The sequence below is a fragment of the Vicia villosa genome, linkage group LG1 (genome assembly GCF_029867415.1).
Source record: "Vicia villosa cultivar HV-30 ecotype Madison, WI linkage group LG1, Vvil1.0, whole genome shotgun sequence".
Lineage (NCBI taxonomy): Eukaryota > Viridiplantae > Streptophyta > Magnoliopsida > Fabales > Fabaceae > Vicia > Vicia villosa.
This window is the reverse complement of record NC_081180.1, coordinates 126,009,787-126,030,448: the sequence shown is the minus strand read 5'-3', so window position 1 is coordinate 126,030,448 and position 20,662 is coordinate 126,009,787. Positions and strand designations below refer to the sequence as shown.

General features: G+C 36.2%; 4 protein-coding genes across 5 annotated transcripts; 3 read left to right on the top strand and 1 right to left on the bottom strand.

The window, feature by feature from the left end:
- Positions 1–4,976: 4,976 nt before the first annotated feature.
- LOC131616403 (late embryogenesis abundant protein D-34-like) lies at positions 4,977–6,158 on the bottom strand. The gene is made up of 3 exons (XM_058887727.1): positions 5,779–6,158; positions 5,362–5,688; positions 4,977–5,273 (listed from the first exon to the last, which is right to left on the bottom strand). The coding sequence occupies exons 1-3, from the start codon at positions 6,088–6,090 to the stop codon at positions 5,109–5,111; spliced, it is 804 nt and encodes a 267-aa protein (XP_058743710.1). The 5' UTR covers positions 6,091–6,158; the 3' UTR covers positions 4,977–5,108.
- A 640-nt stretch (positions 6,159–6,798) lies between these two features.
- Positions 6,799–8,625, top strand: LOC131653480 (uncharacterized). Its single transcript, XM_058923633.1, has 2 exons — positions 6,799–8,337; positions 8,419–8,625. The coding sequence occupies exons 1-2, from the start codon at positions 6,838–6,840 to the stop codon at positions 8,623–8,625; spliced, it is 1,707 nt and encodes a 568-aa protein (XP_058779616.1). The 5' UTR covers positions 6,799–6,837.
- A 135-nt stretch (positions 8,626–8,760) lies between these two features.
- LOC131653473 (uncharacterized) lies at positions 8,761–9,789 on the top strand. The gene is made up of 2 exons (XM_058923623.1): positions 8,761–9,363; positions 9,436–9,789. Exons 1-2 carry the CDS (start codon positions 8,761–8,763, stop codon positions 9,787–9,789), a joined length of 957 nt encoding a protein of 318 aa, XP_058779606.1.
- Positions 9,790–16,617: 6,828 nt separating this feature from the next.
- On the top strand, positions 16,618–19,492 carry LOC131616387 (uncharacterized). 2 transcript variants are annotated; one of them, XM_058887716.1, is made up of 6 exons: positions 16,619–16,821; positions 16,919–17,014; positions 17,106–17,195; positions 18,411–18,573; positions 18,703–18,999; positions 19,091–19,492. In XM_058887716.1, exons 1-6 carry the CDS (start codon positions 16,795–16,797, stop codon positions 19,210–19,212), a joined length of 795 nt encoding a protein of 264 aa, XP_058743699.1. In that variant the 5' UTR covers positions 16,619–16,794; the 3' UTR covers positions 19,213–19,492. The 2 variants fall into 2 exon arrangements, with proteins under 2 accessions (XP_058743691.1, XP_058743699.1); XM_058887708.1 differs by having other exon boundaries at positions 16,618–16,821; positions 18,411–18,999.
- Positions 19,493–20,662: the final 1,170 nt, after the last annotated feature.

Here is a 20,662-nt window from a genome sequence, read left to right as displayed (position 1 = left end):
AGCTTACATACTTTTGTTGTCTCTGGAGAAGAGTTCGGAACCATGAGGCCAGGCGGGAGTTTGATGTATACTTCTTCATGAAGCTCTCCATGAAGAAAAGAATAATTGACGTCATGTTGTTCAAGAAACCAACCTTTGATAGAAGCCAAACTGAGAAGAGCTCTAACATTGGTCAATTGTGCCACAGGAGAGAAAGTGTCGAAATAGTCCATACCTTCCATTTGAGTGTAACCCTTGGCAACAAGGCGAGCTTTATGACGCTCAATGGTCCCATCAGCATGAAATTTTACCTTATAAACCCACTTGCACCTAATAGAAATTTTGCCAGGGGGATGGTCCACAATTGACCAAGTATGAGTGGCAGCAAGAGTTGTTAATTCATATTTCATAGCTTCTGTCCAACATTCAGACTTACAATCCTGGGCATAAGTTTGAGGCTCGGTGGTTGACAATATAGTAAGACAATAATTTCTATAAGGGATATCACATTTATCATAAGACAAAAAAGAAAACATGGGGTAAGTAGAATTACTTGAATGTCATTGGTGCAAAGAAGAGGTGAGGAGACTGTAGTGATAATCTTCAAGATATTTTGGTTTTTTTGTCCGTATAGAATGTCTCAATGCATCAGTGATGGGAGGAGAAGGAGGAGGTGGAGGTGTAGGAGGAAGAGCGGAAGTCGACGGGAAGGGCTCAGATGAAGGAGTGGAAGATGGTTTAGGCAAAGTACCAACCTGAGTTGGTTCATGAATGATGGAATCAAACTCGGCAAGGGGAGTGAGTTCATAGGAATCAAATGAAGTTCGAGGACTAGATGAAGTAGAAGAAGATTTGACAGAGTAAGAAAAAGGAAATTGATTTTCATAACAAATAACATTTCTTGACAAAAAAAGCATTGGGATATCATAAAGAAGATATCCCTTGGTTCCTTCTCTATAGCCAAGAAAGACAGTTTTTCTAGCACGTGGATGGAATTTAGAACGATTTTGTTGGATAGTGGAAGCAAAGGCTAAGCAACCAAAGACCCTTAGGTGGAGAAGAGTAGGTGGTTGTTTATGGAGTAATTGGAAAGGGATTTTACTGTGCAAGAGAGGAGAAGGAATGTGATTTATAATATGCACTGCATGCTGCACAGAAAAATGCCAAAAAGAAGTAGGAATTTTGGATTGAAAGGAAAGGGCACAAGCAACATTAAGGATGGGTTGATGTTTCCGCTCAACAATTCCATTTTGTTAAGGGGTTTCAACATAAGATCAATGATGAATAATGCCTTTAGCTTGATAAAAGTCAGACATCAAGAATTCAGGCTCATTATCACTTCTTAAACACTTGAGTTTCAGGTGGAACTGAGTTTCAATGAAAGAAATAAAATTGGTGAGATGTTGTTTAGCCTCACTTTTGGTTTTCATGAGAATGATCCTTATAAAACGAATAAAGTGATCAACTAGTGTAAGGAAATAATTATGGCCAGAAATAGAATGGGTGGCATATGGTCCCCAAATATCAGCATGTAATAAATAAAAAATATTAGAAGTACGAGTGACACTATGGGGAAAGGGTAACTTTCTTTTCCTTGCATAATGGCATATATCACAACGAGATTGGGATTCTTTAAAATTCACAAAGGGAAATTGTGATGAAAAACATTTATGTATTGAATCTAATATATGTCCTAGTCTAGTGTGCCAAATGGAAGAGTTTTGTATGGTGTCACTTGTAACGCCCCAAACTGCTTTCGGGATGATCGACTGACCCATCCCAAGATTGCTCCAAGTCAAGCACGCTTAACTGTGAAGTTCTTATGGAACATGCTACTGAAAAGAAGACACATGTTGTTGGTATAGGTAGTACCTATCAATCCTTATAAGTTTTCCTTCAACCATGCAGTCCCATACCTACACGGCCTTAGGATCCCTCTTATTCCGATGTGGCGACCACTTTTTCCCTCTTCGGCCTCAGATGTTACATGCGGTGCAACCACCCCTCGTCTTCTTCGGCCTTGGGTGTTACATGCCCACCAGCTTCCGCATGGTTCGTCCTCGAACCACATCGTACTGGGAGAGATATGGCTCTGATACCATTTGTAACGCCTTAGACTGCTTTCGGGATGATCGACTAAGCCCACAAACCAACATGGGTCTTTTTAGCATGCTTTAACCTCACTCGCACGCTTTTTGAGAAACTTCCCAGAAGGTCACCCATCCCTGAATTGCTCCAAGTCAAGCACGCTTAACTGTGAAGTTCTTATGGAACAGGATACCGAAAAGAAGATGCATCTGGTTGGTATAAGTAGTACCCATCAATTCTTATAAGTTTTCCTTCAACCATGCAGTCTCATACCTGCACGGCCTTAGGATCCATCTTATTCCGATGTGGCGACCACCTTTGCCCTCTTCAGCCTCAGGTGTTACATGCAGTGCAACCACCCCTCGCCTTCTCCGGCCTTGGGTGTTACATCACTGACAACTTGAGAGATAGAATTACAAGAAAGAGCAGAACTGGAACTAAAATCTTGAAGTTGAATTGATGAAGGATTCAGCACAAACAATCCTCCAAATCTCTTAGTTGCACCAATCATTGTACGGGTTGAAATCTGCAAAATTAAGCAACCATTAATGGAGAAGAAGACCTTATATATTGTGGTGTCTAAAAGCTGGGTAACAGAGATCAAATTAACATGAAAATTAGAGATGTAATAGATATGATATTGAATAAGGAATGGAGAAAGTTACACGGTGCCAACAATTGTGGCAATGGTTTTGTGGCCATTAGGTAAGGACATAAAGACAAGAGAAATCTTATGATAAGAGACAAAGTTATGTAAGGAATAAGTGATATGGTTAATGGCGCCAGATTCTACAACCTAGTGGGCAGAGATCTTACCAAAAGTGGGAGAAGAAGATGAATTTAGAGCCACGTGAAGAGATATAATAGAGTTGACAAAAGGTTGATTGGAACTAGGATTTGAGGGACTTGGTGAAGCTTGTAATGTTGAATGTTGAAGAAGCTGTAAAATCAGATTATATTGCTCTTGAATGGTGGTGATAGTAGCTGAAGTGGGATTGGTGTGGCCTTCTTTTAGTGGGGCACTTGAAAAGGTAGCAGCAACATTTACTGACTTAGAGATTTTTTATTGTTAACCAGGCGGATAGCCATGTAAGGCAAAACATGTGTCAACAGTATGATTGTGCCTACCACAATGAGTGCAGGTTCTATTATTAGAACCACAACCTCCGTAAGTATTTCCGCAACCTCTTCTGCGGCCATTCAAATAATTCTTGTCATAATTAGAAGTAGTTTGCTGAACCTGCATAATAGAAGACTGTTGATCAACATGATTGTCAGTAACAGGAGGAATTAGCATCTGCCATTCTTGTTGAAGAACCAAGGAGAAGCATCGATCAATATCAAGTAAAGGATTGAGGAGCATGATTTGAGACCGAACACTTGTATATTGTTCATTCAAACCTTTAAAGAATTTGATGACTTTGTCATGTTCTTTGTGTTTCTTCTAATCAGATGTAGCACCACAGGTGCAGGGAATAACGCATGAACAATCTTTGAGAGGTCGAAAATTCTCCAATTATTCCGAAACTATTATCAAATGAGTAAAATAGGAGATATCTAAGGTACCTTGTTGATAGCGAGCGATTTCTTCAAGAAGGTCAACGATTCTAAAAATATAGCCGTTCCAACCACTTCTAAACCACTGCGGTACGATTGCACCGCATGATTGACTTAATGATGGTTTCTGAAATAGAACGTTGGATCCAAGAAAGTACCATATTGTTACAACGGATGCACGGTTCATGAAAAAGATCAGACACAGCAGGAAGATAGAGTACCGTCAACCATGTCTGATCGTTTTTGTGATCAAGAAGAGGAGTAACAAATATAATAGAAAGATTCTCATTGGGATGAGGTAATAGAAATTGGTAGGGTTTGTGGCAAAATCAGCAAAGGGTTGAGTTGCCATTGATGAACAACATAAGATGAATTGAGATGTAATTCTCTTTATATTGTTATGTAAAATTCTGATTCAGAGTAAGATGAATTGAGATGTAATTCTCTTTATATTGTTATGTAAAATTCTGATTTACATCTTTATAACAAATTCTGGTTTACATCTTTATATTGTTATGTAAAATTATGATTTACATAGAGAGCTACTATTAATTTATATACAAAGTTATAATTTATATACAAAGTTATAAAACTATTAAAACTATTGAAGTTCAAACACTAAGACCACCTCCAGCGGGTGGTTCCTCAAGTGAGTTTGCCAGCATGGCAATGAATTGAGGTCACTTTTTCTTTGTTTTGGGGCTCCACCTGGCCATCAGTGTATAATCATACAACGGTTCTTCAATTTTTTTTTTTTGATTTTAATAATAAAAGTAGCTGGCCATCAGTGTATAATCCAATCAACTTTTTTTTGATTTTTTTTGATTTTAATAAATAAAGTAAAATTGTGGGATCCAATATGGATTCTTCAGAGTTGCACCATTGAAGATAAAAATGAGTTGAGTTGCTTCAAGCTGACGTGGCTTAATAGGTCCCACAAGAAACCCAAAAATAGGTTCACGGTTGGAGATGCTCTAATAACTAAGAAAAAGACTAACTCACTTCCCAAGTGCAGATGAGATAAATTAGTTATTAGATCTTTATTAGGTAATAATATCTTAATTCTTAGAATATTTTCTGTTATAAAACTTCACTCTCATGCTTCTCCTAGTTTCTTAATGGACGAATTTGATGAACGCCCATGTTCTATATGGTTATATTTGTTCTTATTCAAGACAGATATGAATTGTGAATGTGTTAACCAAATTTAACGCAGAAGACTCAGATCTCAAACAATAGTAGCATGTGAGTGTCTACTGTTTTTTTGCTGAGATAAAACCCAGAATAACAAAAATCTAATACAGTTTTCTAATACTCTTTCATTGATTTAATATATACTTTGCAAACACTAGTATGTAAACATAGTTCCATTAATTTAAAGAAAGTAAACAAAAGCATATGAAGAAAAACATAACTCCATTAATTTACATATATGTATATGTTAGCTACTACATAGCTAGTTACTTGTTAGGTAGCAACAACAACTAGTTAATATTGTTTTGGTTAAGTCTAGCTGCGGCTGCCACCGACGCAGACACTCCCCCAGGATGAGTTGTTAGCGACGGATCATTTCTCATTTCTGCACCCGTCACACCTTCCGCATCTCTCCTCGTCGCTGGCCTATCCGCCGGTAACTTCGAAGTTGCATCCTGCATCAATTACAACAACAAATAATATTGCAACTTCAATATAGGGACACACATCATGTTGCTTGATTATTAATTTTTGGGTACATACCGTGAGAACATCAGCGAGTTTGGTTTTGTTCTCATCCTTTGTTGTTCGAGCATTGAGAGTTGCAGCTGATTGCGCCGCCGCGGCAACACCACCAGGGACGATGTTTGTGCGTCCGGTAGCTCGGACTTCCGCTGCTTGAATGGCGGCTGCGTCGCTCCATTCAACGGGTTTCTTTCCTGCTGTCAAAACAGTGGCTTCGAGTGCTTCCCCTATGGTTATCCCGCCGGTGCTACCACCACCAGCAGCTCCAACTCCCATTTCTTCAACAAGAGAAGCAGGCGTCATCGTATTCAACGCTGGATTTTGATGACTGAATTGTTCCACCACCTTTTCGTAAATATGATAATGAATACATATTTCAAGAATCTAATCAAACCAAACCAATTAATCAATGAATGAAAATGAAATAACAAGAACCTGGCCACCGATAGACTCCGAGATAACATGCCGCCCTTTAACATTTGTCTCAGTTATACTGACACCACCGTCGGCGGCAACTTTACTCATATCATCGTGCCCTACAACTCCATCTCTTTCATTTTTCGATGCTGCCGATTGCATGGTAGCAGCAGCGCCACCCTTTTGGGTTTTTCCGAGCATTTGAGTCTCGGCCTTCTGCATCATCGCCGCGTCCTTCGGCGCCACCGTCTTTCTTCCGGTGTCTCCCTGTACGTTGAATACATCTTCGTATTTTATTCCTTCTTCCTTTCGAGGTTTCTCCTGACTCATTTTCTTGGAACAAATTGTTGTGTGTTTTGTGATGTCAAGTATGATTTGCAAACTATAGAGGTGTAGATTGATTAAGATAGTTAATATATACGTGCATGGAGGGCCATGCATTAATGGTGTTAACACGTGGTAGAGGTTGAGAGAAACACGGATGAATATGTGAAGAACACTTGGCGAAAAATCAGGAGATGATTTTGTGCGTCATCCGTTGGTTTTTGGACGTTTGTTTGAGAAAGTGAAGTCATGTGTCCCGCTAGTGCGTCTCCACGCGGTGACTTTGTTCATAGAATACAGGGCTCGTCAAAGTGATTTCAACTAATTTGTTTCTTATTTTGGAACTTGGTAATGATTAATCTAGAGATTAATATCAAACTAATTTATCATATTTAATGTTATTATTTTAAAGGGTTAAATGCAATTCAACCCCCTGTCATTAGGGCGTGTTTCAGATTTGCCTCCTTGAATTTTTTTTTTAGGAAGACACCCTTATAAAAGTGTAAACCCAGTTTCACCACACCCTTTTACTACCAATGCTGACTGGGCTTTGACTGATTGACTGACGTGGCAAATGAATTATTTTTAAAATTAAAATTCGTTAACATGTCTTTATGTTTACCCCCCGTGAAATAGATTTAGCTAGGGTTCATTGTTTGTGTTGGAGAAGACGACTTGGAAGCACAAGGAAGTTGTGAAAGACAAAACAATGGACGACAATGGCGAAAGTTCAGAGGTTAGTTCCATTAATCAATGTCTGTAACTTGCTTGTATCATGGTTTTGTAAACTTTTTTCTTACATTACATTTAACATTTCAGAACAATGTATTGTTTAATGTTGTGTTTCGACATGGAGGAGAGTTTATTGATAATAATGGTGAAACGATTTACAAGGGTGGTGTTTCTACTCTGATTTCTGGGGAACATATAAATGAGTGGACAATGCATCATGTTCTTAACTTAGTAACTGGGTGGCGGTACTTAGAAGGTTCTTTTAGGTTATGGACCAAAATATTAGACATAGACCCTAATTACTTTCAGATTAGAAATGATGGGGATGCCTATGATTTTGCTGCTTATGGTTGTGCGATGCAAGTGGATGGGGAAATTTTTGTGGAACATGGTCCAAGTGTAGTTGGTAATTGCCCTAAGTTTGAGTCTGATTTAGAGGTTAGTGATGAAGAGGTTGTTGAAGGTTTTAATGATAGTGAGGATGAGAGGACAACTGCCATTGTAGATGGGTTTGATGAGCTTGATGGTATTGATGTCACTGTACCAATTAGGGAGGGTCCAGTCATTGCAGGTTTGTTACCATGTCCAAAGAAGAAGAAATATGATGATGATGAGGAGGAGTACCTTAGTGAAGAGCTTAATAGTTCTAACCCTGATAACTCAGAAGATGACAAAAAGCCTAAGTTTGAAAAGTTTAAGAAAGAACAACTTACAAAGGATTTTAAGTTTAAGTGGGGTATGGAGTTCACTTCCCTAAATGACTTTAGGGATGCTATACGTGAGTGGACAGTTTTAAATGGTAGGGAAATAACATTTGTAAAAAATGAGGGGTATAGGGTGAGAGATGAATGTAAAGCCAAGTGTAGTTTTTTAATGCTTTGTTCCAAAGTGGGCCACAAGCACACTTATGCAATTAAGACTATAAAGGACACCCACACATGTGCTAGGGTTTTGGATAACAAAACTGCAAATTCAAAGTGGGTGGCCAAGGCAGTTGTAAAGAAAATGCAGACTTGTGACAACTTGAGGATCTGTGATATTATTCAAGATATGAGGCAAAATTATGGAGTGGGTATCACTGTAGGCAGGGCATGGAAAGCAAAAATGATAGCAAGACAAATGATAGAAGGGGATGCAGACAAGCAATATTCAAATTTGTGGAGGTATGCAGCTGAATTGCATAGGGTGAGTGCTGGAAACACTGTAAAGATCAACATTGAGAGACCATCACCTTCCATCCAACCAAGGTTTGGTTCTTTCTATTTTTGTTTTGAGGGATGTAAAAAAGGGTTCATAAATGGTTGTAGACCTTTTATTGGGGTGGATGGTTGTCATCTGAAGACTAAGTATGGAGGTCAGTTGTTGATAGCAGTGGGAAGGGACCTCAATGATCAATATTTTCCACTGGCCTTTGGGGTTGTTGAAACAGAAACAAAAGAATCTTGGAAGTGGTTTATACAGCTGTTAATGGAAGATATTGGAACAGAAAAAAGATATGTATTTATCTCAGACCAGCAAAAGGTATTGCCTCCAACATTTAATTATATGCTTTGTTATTTATGTGTTTTTAAATTGATTATGTGTTATCTATCATTGTTGCAGGGTTTGGTGGCTGTATTTGAAGAAATGTTTGAGAGGATTGAGCACAGACTTTGCTTCAGGCATTTGTATGCAAATTTCAAGAAAAATTTTGGTGGAGGAGCACTTATAAGAGATCTAATGATGGGAGCAGCCAAGGCAACATACCATCAAGCATTCTTGCAGAAGATAACTGCATTAAAGGCAGTAGATCCACAAGCTTGGGCATGACTAATGGGAGTGCCAACTAAATCTTGGTGTAAGCATGCTTTTAGCTTTTATCCTAGGTGTGATGTTTTAATGAATAATATCTCTGAATCCTTTAATGCAACAATCTTATGTGTTAGGGATAAACTCATATTGACAATGTGCGAGTGGATTAGGAAATATCTAATGAATAAGTGTAGCCAATCTACTTTGAAACTTGATAAATGGCCACACAAAATCATGTCAATCCCTAGGAGGAGATTAGATGTTGAGCTAGCTATGAGTGGTCAGTGGTTACCAACTTGGGCAATGGGGGAAAATTTTCAAGTCACACATTCTTTTAACAACCAAGAATTTATAGTTGACATAGCTAAAAGGTCATGCTCATGTAATTTTTGGCAGCTAGTTGGTATACCCTGTAGGCATGTTGTTGCTGCCCTAGGCTTTAGACAACAAAATCCAGAATTGTTTGTTCATGAATGTTATAGCAGGGAGAAATATGCTTTATGGTATGGTTTTCCTATTAGTCCTATAGATGGACAAGACATGTGGCCTATAGTTGAAAGTGAAGATCTCTTGCCTCCTGACTTCAAAAAGGGTCCTGGTAGACCAAGGAAATTGAGGATTAGGGAGACTGGAGAGGAAGGTGCTAGGAGGAGGCTACCTGGTGTGTCTTACAGGTGCACTAGATGTGACAAGATTGGACATAATATTAAGTCATGCAAGAGCAAGGTGCAAGATCCAAGTGCCTTGAAAAGAAAGGTATGATCTTAATGGATATTGATATTGCTTTTTGCTTTAAATTCTGCTACTGATAATGTAATTATGTTGCAGAAAAAAGGACAATTGAGAACTGCTACTAATGCAAGTGCAGTCACTCCAAGTGCTAGTGCAGTCAACACAAATGAGGTCAATGAGGTCAAAGCAAATGTGGTCAATGAGGCCAATCCAAATGAGGTCATTACAAGTGAGGTCAACATAAATGAAGGCAATGCAAGTGAGGGCAATCCAAGTGAAGGCAATGCAAGAGAGGGCAATCCAAAGGAAGGCAATGCAAGAGAAGGCAATCCAAGTGAAGGCAGGCCAAGAGAAGTCAAAATCAGTAAAGTCAATCCAAGTGAAGTGAAGACAAGTAAAGCCAAACCAACTCCAGCTGAAGTCAGTGCCAAAAACAAAGGAAAAGCTTAAGTGAAACTAGTGAGAAAGAGGGTCAGTGAGAGAATTAAGGAAAATTGGTTTAAAAAACCAAAACCTTTCACAGGCCCTAGGTCTGCACCAGAACAACCATTTTTGATAACAGAAGAAGAAGATAACAATGCATCACAAAGGAAGATGAAGACTACTCCTAAGAAGAATTTGAAGAAGACCCCAAAAAAGAAGTCTATCAATGACTTGTAATTTACTATGTCTGTTTACTATGTCTGTTGCACAGTTTGGTGCCTTTTGTAATGAACTAATTATGCACTATGTCTGTTTACATATGTGCTTTTGATGGTTTTCTGAATTGTGCACTTAGGTGCTTTTTGTATTGACTGAATTATGCACATTTGTGCATTAAGTGGTTTTCTGAATTATGCACATTTTGTGCTTTTGGTATCAACTGAATTATGCACATTTGTGCTTTTTGTATTCTGAATTATGCACATTTGTGCTATTGGTAATGAATCAAGTATGGATTTGGGTTATTTATATATGATTTTGAATTATGCACATATGTGCTTTTGGTTATTTCTCAATTATGCAGTAGTGCTTCTCAGTACATGTACCTCAGCAAATTGAACCAAATAAAACTGTTAACAAAATCAGCACACTCCTTCCATTAAAAACATGTTTCCAAGTATATTACACATCATCGAAAATTACATCATTCAACCCTAACTAAATTAGACAAATTACATGAAATTTTAAATAAAACCAACAATCATACAACACAAAACAAGTGCTATCCTAAGCTGCATATTTTTCCTTTTCTGAACTTCAACCTTTATCTTCACTTTTTCCAATTAGTTTGACACTGATTCCAGTTTCATTTGTAGTATATCACACTTCTTGCAAAATGGTGAAGTGACAGTTTCTCCTTTGTTGAATTCGACAATTTCATCTTCCCATAGAAATAGTTCACAGCTATTTTCAGTCTACACAAAATGAGATGGAACCTGAGTTAGCATATAGAAAAATCAATATTAGATGATGAGATAAACATACTCACCCCAGCGCTTCGACATTTCCAGAATTTTCGGTTGGGGTTTTGCACTGTGTTGGCTCTCCACATCTTCATCGTTACACCACACCCACATATGGGCAAATCATGCGATGATACTGACCCAACCGTGCTCATTCATGAACTGCATCCAACCATGACTACGCGATGATCGAATTGAATGGACGAGGAAGAACAGGGTAAGCACAGGGATGGAATTGAAACTGGTTCGAGCAATTTTCAGATTGGGGGAGAAAGAAAACCCTAGAAATCTATTTATTTTTAAGAAGATAACACAGTCAGCATAATTCATTTGCCACGCCAGCCAATCAGTCAAAGCCCAGTTAGCATTGGTAGTAAAAGAGTGTGGTGAAACTGGATTTACACTTTTATAAGGGTGTCTTCCTAAAAAAAAGATTCAAGGGGGCAAATCTGAAACACGCCCTAATGGCAGGGGGTGAATTGCATTTAACCCTATTTTAAAACATTTCATCTTAAATAATAATCTATTACTTCCATAAGTTCAATCAACATATATAAATTTCACTCTCAATTGAGATTATACTATTCATTTCTCTCACTAACTTCAGCGTTAGAGTGTTAATTTACAGGCCAGCTTCATTCTGTCGCATCAGAACTCAACTCCACTGCGACGCAACAAGCACCTCACCTTTTGCGAAGCTTTTACTCCCTACTTTACGGCTAAGTAAATGTAACCAATAACTATAGTCGTCCTTAGGGGAGTGACCCAAGTCAATAAAAAAAACTCTACGCGCATACATCAACTAGTTCACCAAGGTAACAATGGTTGTCGAAGGAACGAATGAAAGCCTCGAGTGTTGGATTTTTGGGAAAGGACTCAGACCTGAGAGTATGTTCTAAGAAAATCAGGGGCACAAAGAAGCCTTTAACCTGAAAGACCTGTTGAGTATGTCGTAACCCTACATTAACTATGAGGAGAAATTGTTGGCCGATATAGGAGGTCGGGGACTGGGGATCCCCGGATACGATCGAGCATAAGAAAAAGATTCTAGGAAATCTAGAGAATAGCACAAGCGAAGGCCCCACTTAAAATTTGACTCCTATACTCCTTTAAACACCTTTTGATAAAGGGTTCTAACAAAGTGTGCTAACACATAATTCAAAGAAAATAGGATAAGAAATTCATATCCGATCAAAGAATTCTCCCGAAGTGATCGATCAAAGTATTGTTGTTCCAGAAAAGTCACAACCATAATACAAACGACTGCATCTAAGTCAAAAATATAATCAAAGGGCTTATCAAAAAGGGACGGCTATCTGAATATACCAAAAATGGTAAGAGGGGCAGAGAAAAATCCCCGAAGAAAAGATAGTCGCCCAATAAGATAGTCGAAGTCGTGGTTGGAGGAAAAGGTAAAGACACATGTAGTAAAAAGAGTGAAGGACATAAGGGCAACGCCAATATATTGCCTCTATAATTGGAGGAGCTGCCAGGTCAATCCATCCATCCAAGGTCACAATATAGAGGAAGATCACTAAGATAATGACCGTGAACAAAAAAAAGGGAAATCCATCATCCGCCGACCAGAAAGGTAGATCCCCGAATTTCGAGATAGTGAGAAATTTAGATGAGTCTCGGATGAGAAATTCTCTTTGGTGATAACAGTTCCTATAGCCAATTTTGATGTATCTAGAGTTCTCATTGATGGAGGTAGCTCTTGCAATATCATGTACGCCAATCTCGTTAAAATTGGGATTGAATAAAGATAAGTTATTTCCATATGAGGGGTCAGACTTGTAAGTCTTTAATGGCACGGTGACCCGTCTTTTGGGGTACGTCGAGCTGATGGTTGGTTACCTTAGGGGTAGGACCAGATAGGCAGATACTAGATCTTTGATGCCTACTTCTTCGTCATCCCATGCCGAAAAGTTTACAATTGTATCTTAGGTTGGTTCTTTGCAAAGATATTTGATGCATTCACTATTACAAAAACACCTTCGTTAACACAATATTACTATGGAAATTTATCCACTGTAGTCCTATCTCATTTTTACGCGCATGTTTCTTTTTTATTTTATTAAGAAACTTTTCATCACGGTTCCTTTAAATAACCGTTGTCATTTAATTTATGTGACAAGCTTCGAATCCCAACATCAACATTTTTTCCATTGTTAGATCCATGAATTTGGGATTGGCAAAATTTTGCTAAAATATGGAGCTTGAAAGATGTTAAGCAAGATGTCATAACATCTTGATCTCTTAATACAACTGAGTATGGGCTTACATTGAAAACCAGATGTCCTGACTGATGTCGTGACATTCTGAACCAGAACCTCAGCATAGGCTGTTTAGAATCTTGACAAATTTGATTTGATTAAAATTAATTTTGTGATATTTCTTTTGGATATATGTCAGTGATTTATGTAGGTTAAGAAGATTTAATCTGGAACAAGGAATCAAATCTTCACCAGAATTAAAGTTTCTAAAATTGGATGATAGACACAATATTTATTTCAAGATTCAAAAAGATATCTCTTCAGATTTGTTGCAACTCTTAACTTGTGGATAGTGTAAAGTGTTTCGAAGCCCATGGATTGTTGAAGACTATTTAAAGAGATCCCTAGACCTAATGTAACTAAGTCTTTCACAATTGTAAAATTAGGGAAAGGTTATAAGTTTTAGGTTTTGAGAGTCTCTTTTATTTCAATTCACCCACGTATCTTTTGATATTGTGTGGTAGACTATTTTTTGTTTGATTGTTTGTCAATATGTTTGTTCTCACTCTTAAAGCTTTTAAGCATTTAGTTGATATTGTTCTTGGTTGAAACATTTAAGCAAGACCAAGTATTTAGTATTTGAAGTGTAATCTTCTAAATTGGGTTGTTCTTGATATAATATTGGGATTGAGACTGTTAGACATCACTGAGGTGATTTAGGAAGTGGGATGGTGATTTTCCATGTCTAGATGTAGATTTCTATGTAGAAGTTGTATTGGATAGTGATTAAGTGAGAAGTTGTAAACAGGGACTGTTTAGCTTTGAATTGATACCACTAATAGTGGATTTCATTCATGGCTTGGTAGCCCCAAATTATGTGTTGTTGCACTGAACTGTGTTAACATTTCTCTGTGTTGTTTATCATTCTGCAATTTTAATTAAGTATCAATTTCGGTCTGATGTATTTGGTCTGTTTCCAGATGTCGTAACATCTGTCTTGACATCATGTGAGACATTTGTGTTAGCATGTGTTGTGACTGTACCAGAAATTTCAATTAGCAATAGAGCAGACACTCTGTGTGTTTATTGGGTGAGCTTCAGGGAGATATTTTTCCAACTATATACCTTCATCTAGTGATATATGGAATCTCAGTAAATGTATTTTCAATGGCATGGAAATGTTGTAACATCTTCCAGCAGTCAAAGCTTAGAAAGAGAGAAAAAACATAAAGGAACGTGTATCTCTCCTATAATGAATGATGCACTGTTACTAAGAATGATTTTATCTTCTTCCAAAAATACTCTCATTGACTAGACTATCATTACAAGCAAGGTTTTCGTTACATTCTAGGTAACACTTCTTATATTTAAAGGCTTTACAACCTCACCATCCTCACAAATTGCATTTCAACAATGAGCAAATCTTTCAAAGATTCTGGTGCTAAGAAAGTTCATATGGAGAAGTACAATGAGGATAAGGGCATTGATCCAAAGAAGGCTGGTTTCAACATTGCAACAGATGTTGGAACATCTACTGGAGCATCTAGGACAGGGAAAACATTTGTGACAAAGATGAAATCCCTGAAGAAGAATCATGTTCATCTACATGTTCAGACTCAAATGCAGATGAACATTGGGTTAATTTCATTGACTCAGGAGGGGGACTTGGATAGCTGTTATATGTTATCTGTTAAAAAATACACACACACACACACACATACATAAAAAGAGAATGGGTTTGTTTTTCTATTTTTTTCTGTTTAGAGTCAGTTATTTCCCTCGTTAATTTTTGTCTATTTGGGTCAAGTTTATTTTTGTGTTTACATTTTTTTATTTTTTTGTCAGTCCAGGTTGGGTGAGTCCTTTTTGGTGGAGTCAATTGGGTCAAGCATCTAGTTATTGAGTCAATTTTGTTTTATTATTTGTCTTGAATCAATTCTTGTTTGTTTTGTTTTTGTTGGGTCAGTTTCTTTCTACTCACTTCTAGTAAAGTTTTGGCTAAAAAGGGGGAGAAAAATAAAAATGTTATTGAGTCTAGTATCTAAATTGAGAAATGCAACAATTTAGGGGGGGGGGGTTGAGTCTTAAGTCTGTCTTTGTTTGTTTAGTGAGTCTTGAGTCTGTTTTTGTTTGCACAATATCGTGTTGGATGTTATGACATCCTGTTTGTGTTTTGTGGTCTGAGTTATGAGCATAGTTGTGTCCTGTGCTCTGGATTATGTGAACTTTCACATAGGAAGTTCAGGGTGGTAAATTAGAGTTGTTTCTGAGGTGGAGTGTCTCTTATCTTCTTCCTCATGTACACTGTGTTTGAGGGGGAGTATCACTTATCTTCTTCCTCATGTACTAAGTTTAGATGTTTAGCATGTAGCTTGTGTTGTGTAATTGCGTTTGAATTGACATATATTTGTGCAGTTTGGTCTTTGGTTGTTTTAGCCAAAATTTGACAAAGGCAGAGATTGTTAGATCCATGATTTTGGGATTGACAAAATTTTGCTAAAACATGAGGCTTGAAATATGTTCAGCAAGATGTCATAACATCATTGATCTCTTGATACAACTGAGTATGAACTTACATTGAAAACCAGATGTCCTGACTGATGTCGTGACATTCTGAACGAGAACCTCATCACAGGTTATTTGGAATCTTGACAAATTTGATTTGATTTAAGTACATAACCTTAAGATAACTAAATAGACTAAGAACATAAATTTCTCAATGAACATAATGATTTAATTAATCAGAGTCATTCAAACACAAAATTCTATCAAATAATTTTATAATAGGGAAATAATATAATATCAATATCTATAAAAAAGAGAAGTATATATTTTTTAAAAAATAAAGATAATGTAATAAAGGAAGTCAAATTACTCTATATTTAAATGACGATGAAGTAGATTATAATATATATATATATATATATATATATATATATATATATATATATATATATATATATATATATATATATATATATATATATATATATCATTTGCTCCCTTTAAAAAATGTATACATTATAGTGTTTATATTTTAAAAAAATTTATAATAACAAATGTATCTTTTTAGTTTTTAAATGTGTGGAATGTTATTACAATAATCAATAAAGAATTGAAAAAATATAACTAATGTCTCTTTTTATAATAATTTTATAGGTTAAAATGAATAATAAAAAACATTTAAAAGTAAATTGGTTATCTAAACATAAATGTGATAAACAAAATTAACTTTTTAAACTATTTCAAAATCAAAAATAATTAATAAAATAAATATTTGAAAAAGTGTTCAAAGTTTTAATACACTATTTAAAGATCAAAGTTGTTACATTTACCAAAAGAGTATATTTTCCCAAGAAAGAATGTCATTTTTAGTGTACAACTTTAACTTCAATTATTCAAAGTTTTAATACATTATTTAAAGACCAAAGTTGTTATTTACCAAAAGAATATATTTTCCCAAGAAAGTCATTTTTAGATTACAACTTTAATTTCATATTTTTTTATTTACATATTTTCTTAACTTAATATAAAAAACATTCCCTTCATTTTATTTATTTGTAATTGTCCTAATTTAGTAAAATCCATTTTATTTCAAGTACATACTCCACTTGGCAACGCCACGCAACGCAAGTCTACTAGCTCACACCGTGTACTGCAACGCAACTCTGAATGATTGAATTCTGTGTTCAAAATGCAACATGCAATTGAAACCCAATTTACCCTAAATCTCTTTCTACCCTAATTTAATCTTACATTCCTTCTAACAACACTGCGATCTCTTCTTCTCTCCAATGGCGCCAAAACGACGTCCCGTTAAGGTCGTTTCCACATTCTTCACCTTCATACTTCCTTCATCCCACCATTTTCATTTTCTTCATTTTCGTGAATCGAATTGTGATTGTGATTGTTTCACAGAGAGGAGAGAGTCGAATGGATGCAGCTCTTGACGCCATGGCTCCTTTCGGTTTCTCTAGAAAGCTCGTTCGGAGAACCGTTGATCAACTACTCGAAGTAAATTCTCCTTTCTATTTTCCATTTAATCATAATTATTAGCTTCTAATTTCACTGCATTATCATTAATTAGTGCTTAAGTCGTGTTTAGGTTTATGGCGGTAACGAAGGTTGGGTCTTCATTGAAGATGCAGCTTACACTCTTCTCATCAATACGCTTCTGGAACATCAACAAGATCAGGTAACTCACACTCTTACTTAAACATGTTCTATTTTATTTTATTTTAAATCTCAATAATTAGTATAATCTGTGGGAGGAAATTTTAAGCATTAGCATTTTTTTGATAGACAAATGATCGTTGTTAGAATGTTATGTTAGTAGTTGAGGGTTTGAATTCTAGGCCTCCTATATTATGGGTTTTCCTGCAATAATCTGTTATAACAGCGCTGCAAAACGGACAGTATGGCGGGATTTTGGCAATCCGCCATCAACAACACTGCATGGGAGATGCTATTTTATAATATTTTGACCAAAGAAATTAATTACAAGTTAATGAAATTAAGGAAAGTAAAAAATTTCTTTTCAATAGAGTGATTAATTAAGAACATAAGTTAATATTGGATTTATTTGATTTTTAAAGCTCGTGATTTATGATATTTTTCATACATTATGAGAAAGATATTTGTGGTTTTATAAGGAGTGTGTGTATGTGATGGAATCATAGAGAGTTTAGAATGGAGACTCATGTTTCATGTATAGAGGTGAGGTGATTATCTTCAAATAAGTGCTGATCTAATGGTTATTTTATTTGTTGTTTTGCTTTATTGCATTCTCTTTTGTTTATGCTTTATTCAGATGTCTTGTAACTCAGAATTTATAAATTTATCTGCAAGATTTGATCTATGTCTGATGGTGGTGTATATCAATCATTATTATTAGGTTGTTGTTGATTATTTAGCAATTGGTACATTAATCTGACAATGATCACAATTTGCTAATTTGCAATCCTCTTTTGTATGTTCTCACACTTTGAATTGTATCTCCCGGTAAATTGTCCTGCTCTCAGCTCTAGCTGTGAAACATGTTTTTTTCCGGATAGAAATGTTGTATCACAAAATCCATATTTTGTTTATGTTATGTGATGCAGTGAGCTGGTGTCTGATTCCTACTTTGTTTCAGGCTTTCAGATCTGGTTATGAAACACATTTTTCCCAAATTAAATGCATTTGTTTCAATTTATGTTAATGTCATGAGCAGCACATTACTCCTCAGAGTCACTGATACATTTCGGCAAAGCCCATTTGCTTTAGCGTGTAGTTGTATATCATGAGTTCTTTCATTGTTTCTTCTTTTTAATCTCAGTGTTAACTTTAGATTATCCTTTAATGGCATGCATATCTTACAGAAACATGATTACTCATGTCCTGTTCTGTGCTCTTGTAATGGTTTGTGAAGGATTCTTTGATAGAGGATAATCCAGAAAATGGTCCCAATGAGGCATTGACTGCTGGTTGCTCAAACGGTACCCTTCTCCTGCCTTGCTCTAACACGGAAGCTTCCGATGATGCGCCAATAGCTAATCAGGTTGTTGGCACTATATCAGCAGCCAGTGAAACCGGTAATTATCTTCCTTTATCTGTAGACACCCCAACAGCTGCAAGCAAAGCTGTTATTGGACTTCCCATCACTGGTGACACTTCAGCAGCCGCCAGTCGACCTAATAATCAACTTTCTATTATGGCTGTAGATACTGCTACAGCTTCAGGAAGAGCGGCTATCAAACGTCCCATCAAGCCCGCAGACACTTCAGCAGCCACCAGTCAACGTAATTCTCATCTTCCTATGACTGTGGACACTGCAACAGCAACAAGCAAAACTGTTAGCAGAATTCCCATTAAGCCCCTCAACACTTCAGCAACCGAACACAAACCTAGTAATCAACATTCAATTAAGGTTGTAGACACTGTATCAACAAGCAATGAAATTAACAACCAAGGGTCCATCAAGGCTATTATAGACACTGTATCAGCAGACAAAGAATACGGTAAACAACTTCTCGTACTTGTTAATTCATTTTATTTAGCTTTGAAGACATAACTTGAGCATCTTGTATACTACTATCATCCCTCTTGCAGAACCTCCTAAGACAAAGTCCTCGCAGCCTATTGGGAAGCTTTATCACAAGAGGCGTAGACCTTGCCATGGTTGGATTTCTAGTGATGATGAAGAGGAGGATCTAATAGAACTACCTGCATGATATAAGTTGTGAATAGTAGGGTCAATTATATTACACTTGAGTAGTTTAAGAGCAGTATGGACTTAGCTCCAAGGTTTGGAAAGTGGCATTGCTACATGTCCTTGCGTGTCTATAATACGGGCATGGCTTACTAATACTAGAATGTTCATCAGAACATCGTATGGTTGAACAACAATACTTGTTTTGGCAAGTTAAATTTTACTATATAAACTTTCTGGCTAATTATACATTTTTTTTGTTTAGTTTTTGGTGGAAATGTTATTATTGGAGTTATATATAATGAGTATTGTATATGAGGAAGAGTTTTGTGCTTCCATAATGCATGTAGGATGAAGTTACATTTTCACGAGCATTCCATTTTTGACACTATTCTTTATCAATTTGTATCTTATAGATTAACGGAATCCTGGATATAATTTCTTCAACATTTGTGGAATGGTCTTCCTCTTAATTAAACAATATATTTTTATTGAATTTCATCAAAATATTTTAAAGTTTTTGAAAAATATTTTGTAATATTGTAAATTGTTAGTTGGCCAGTCATTTTTAGAGGCATGTGTACTATTAAATTGGTCCTTCCGGCTAATAATTTTCATGTTAAAATATTTTTGTGTTAACTTAGATGTTTTTAATTTAGACAAATGCATATTGATTATTCTATTATTGCAACATTTTTTTTAAAAGTCATTATAAAAAAACTATGCATAGTAAGTTCATAACACAAAAAGGCTTAATTTATGAACTATCACTCCCTTCAACTTAGATTATAAAATTTGATTATGAAAAACTTACTTTATAAAATATAAATTAGTTGTTTGTAAAAGTTAAAAATTTATGAAATTTATCATTTTAAATTTTAAAGCAAGAGAAAATTTATTACGTTAGCTTTTTATTTTATCACATTATTTTTTAGCATTTTAAAAATAAAATTTTAAAAATCAACCGATCTCATTAAGAAGAAATGTTATTAAAATATAGGGGAACACTTTGGTATCCTTAAATTTAGTTGAATACTAATTAGGGGCGGCAAATGGGCATGCGCGTCTCGTTTAGTCTGTTTCGCAAAAGCCCGTGAAAAAATGAGGCGGGACAAACATATTTAAGAGTGCGAGTCTAAAACCTTGCTCCACCCCGTAAAAAAGTGAAGGCAAAAAAGTGAAGGCGGGGCGGGTAAAGTCCGCGAACATTAAACATTTTAGGTCTTAAAATAGTATAATTGTATAAAAAACGCATGTCCGCAAAAGTCCGCAAAAAAACAGGACGAAAAAGGACGAACACATTATAGGAAACGGGCCTAAAACTTTGTCCCGTCCCGCAAAAAAATCGGGCAAAACAGATTTTCTCCGCAGATCAAACCCGTTTTACCACCCCTAATACCAATACCCGCAATCAATCAAATACTATTTTAATAAAATTTACACCAAACTAGTTTAACTTCGTGGGACAAAAA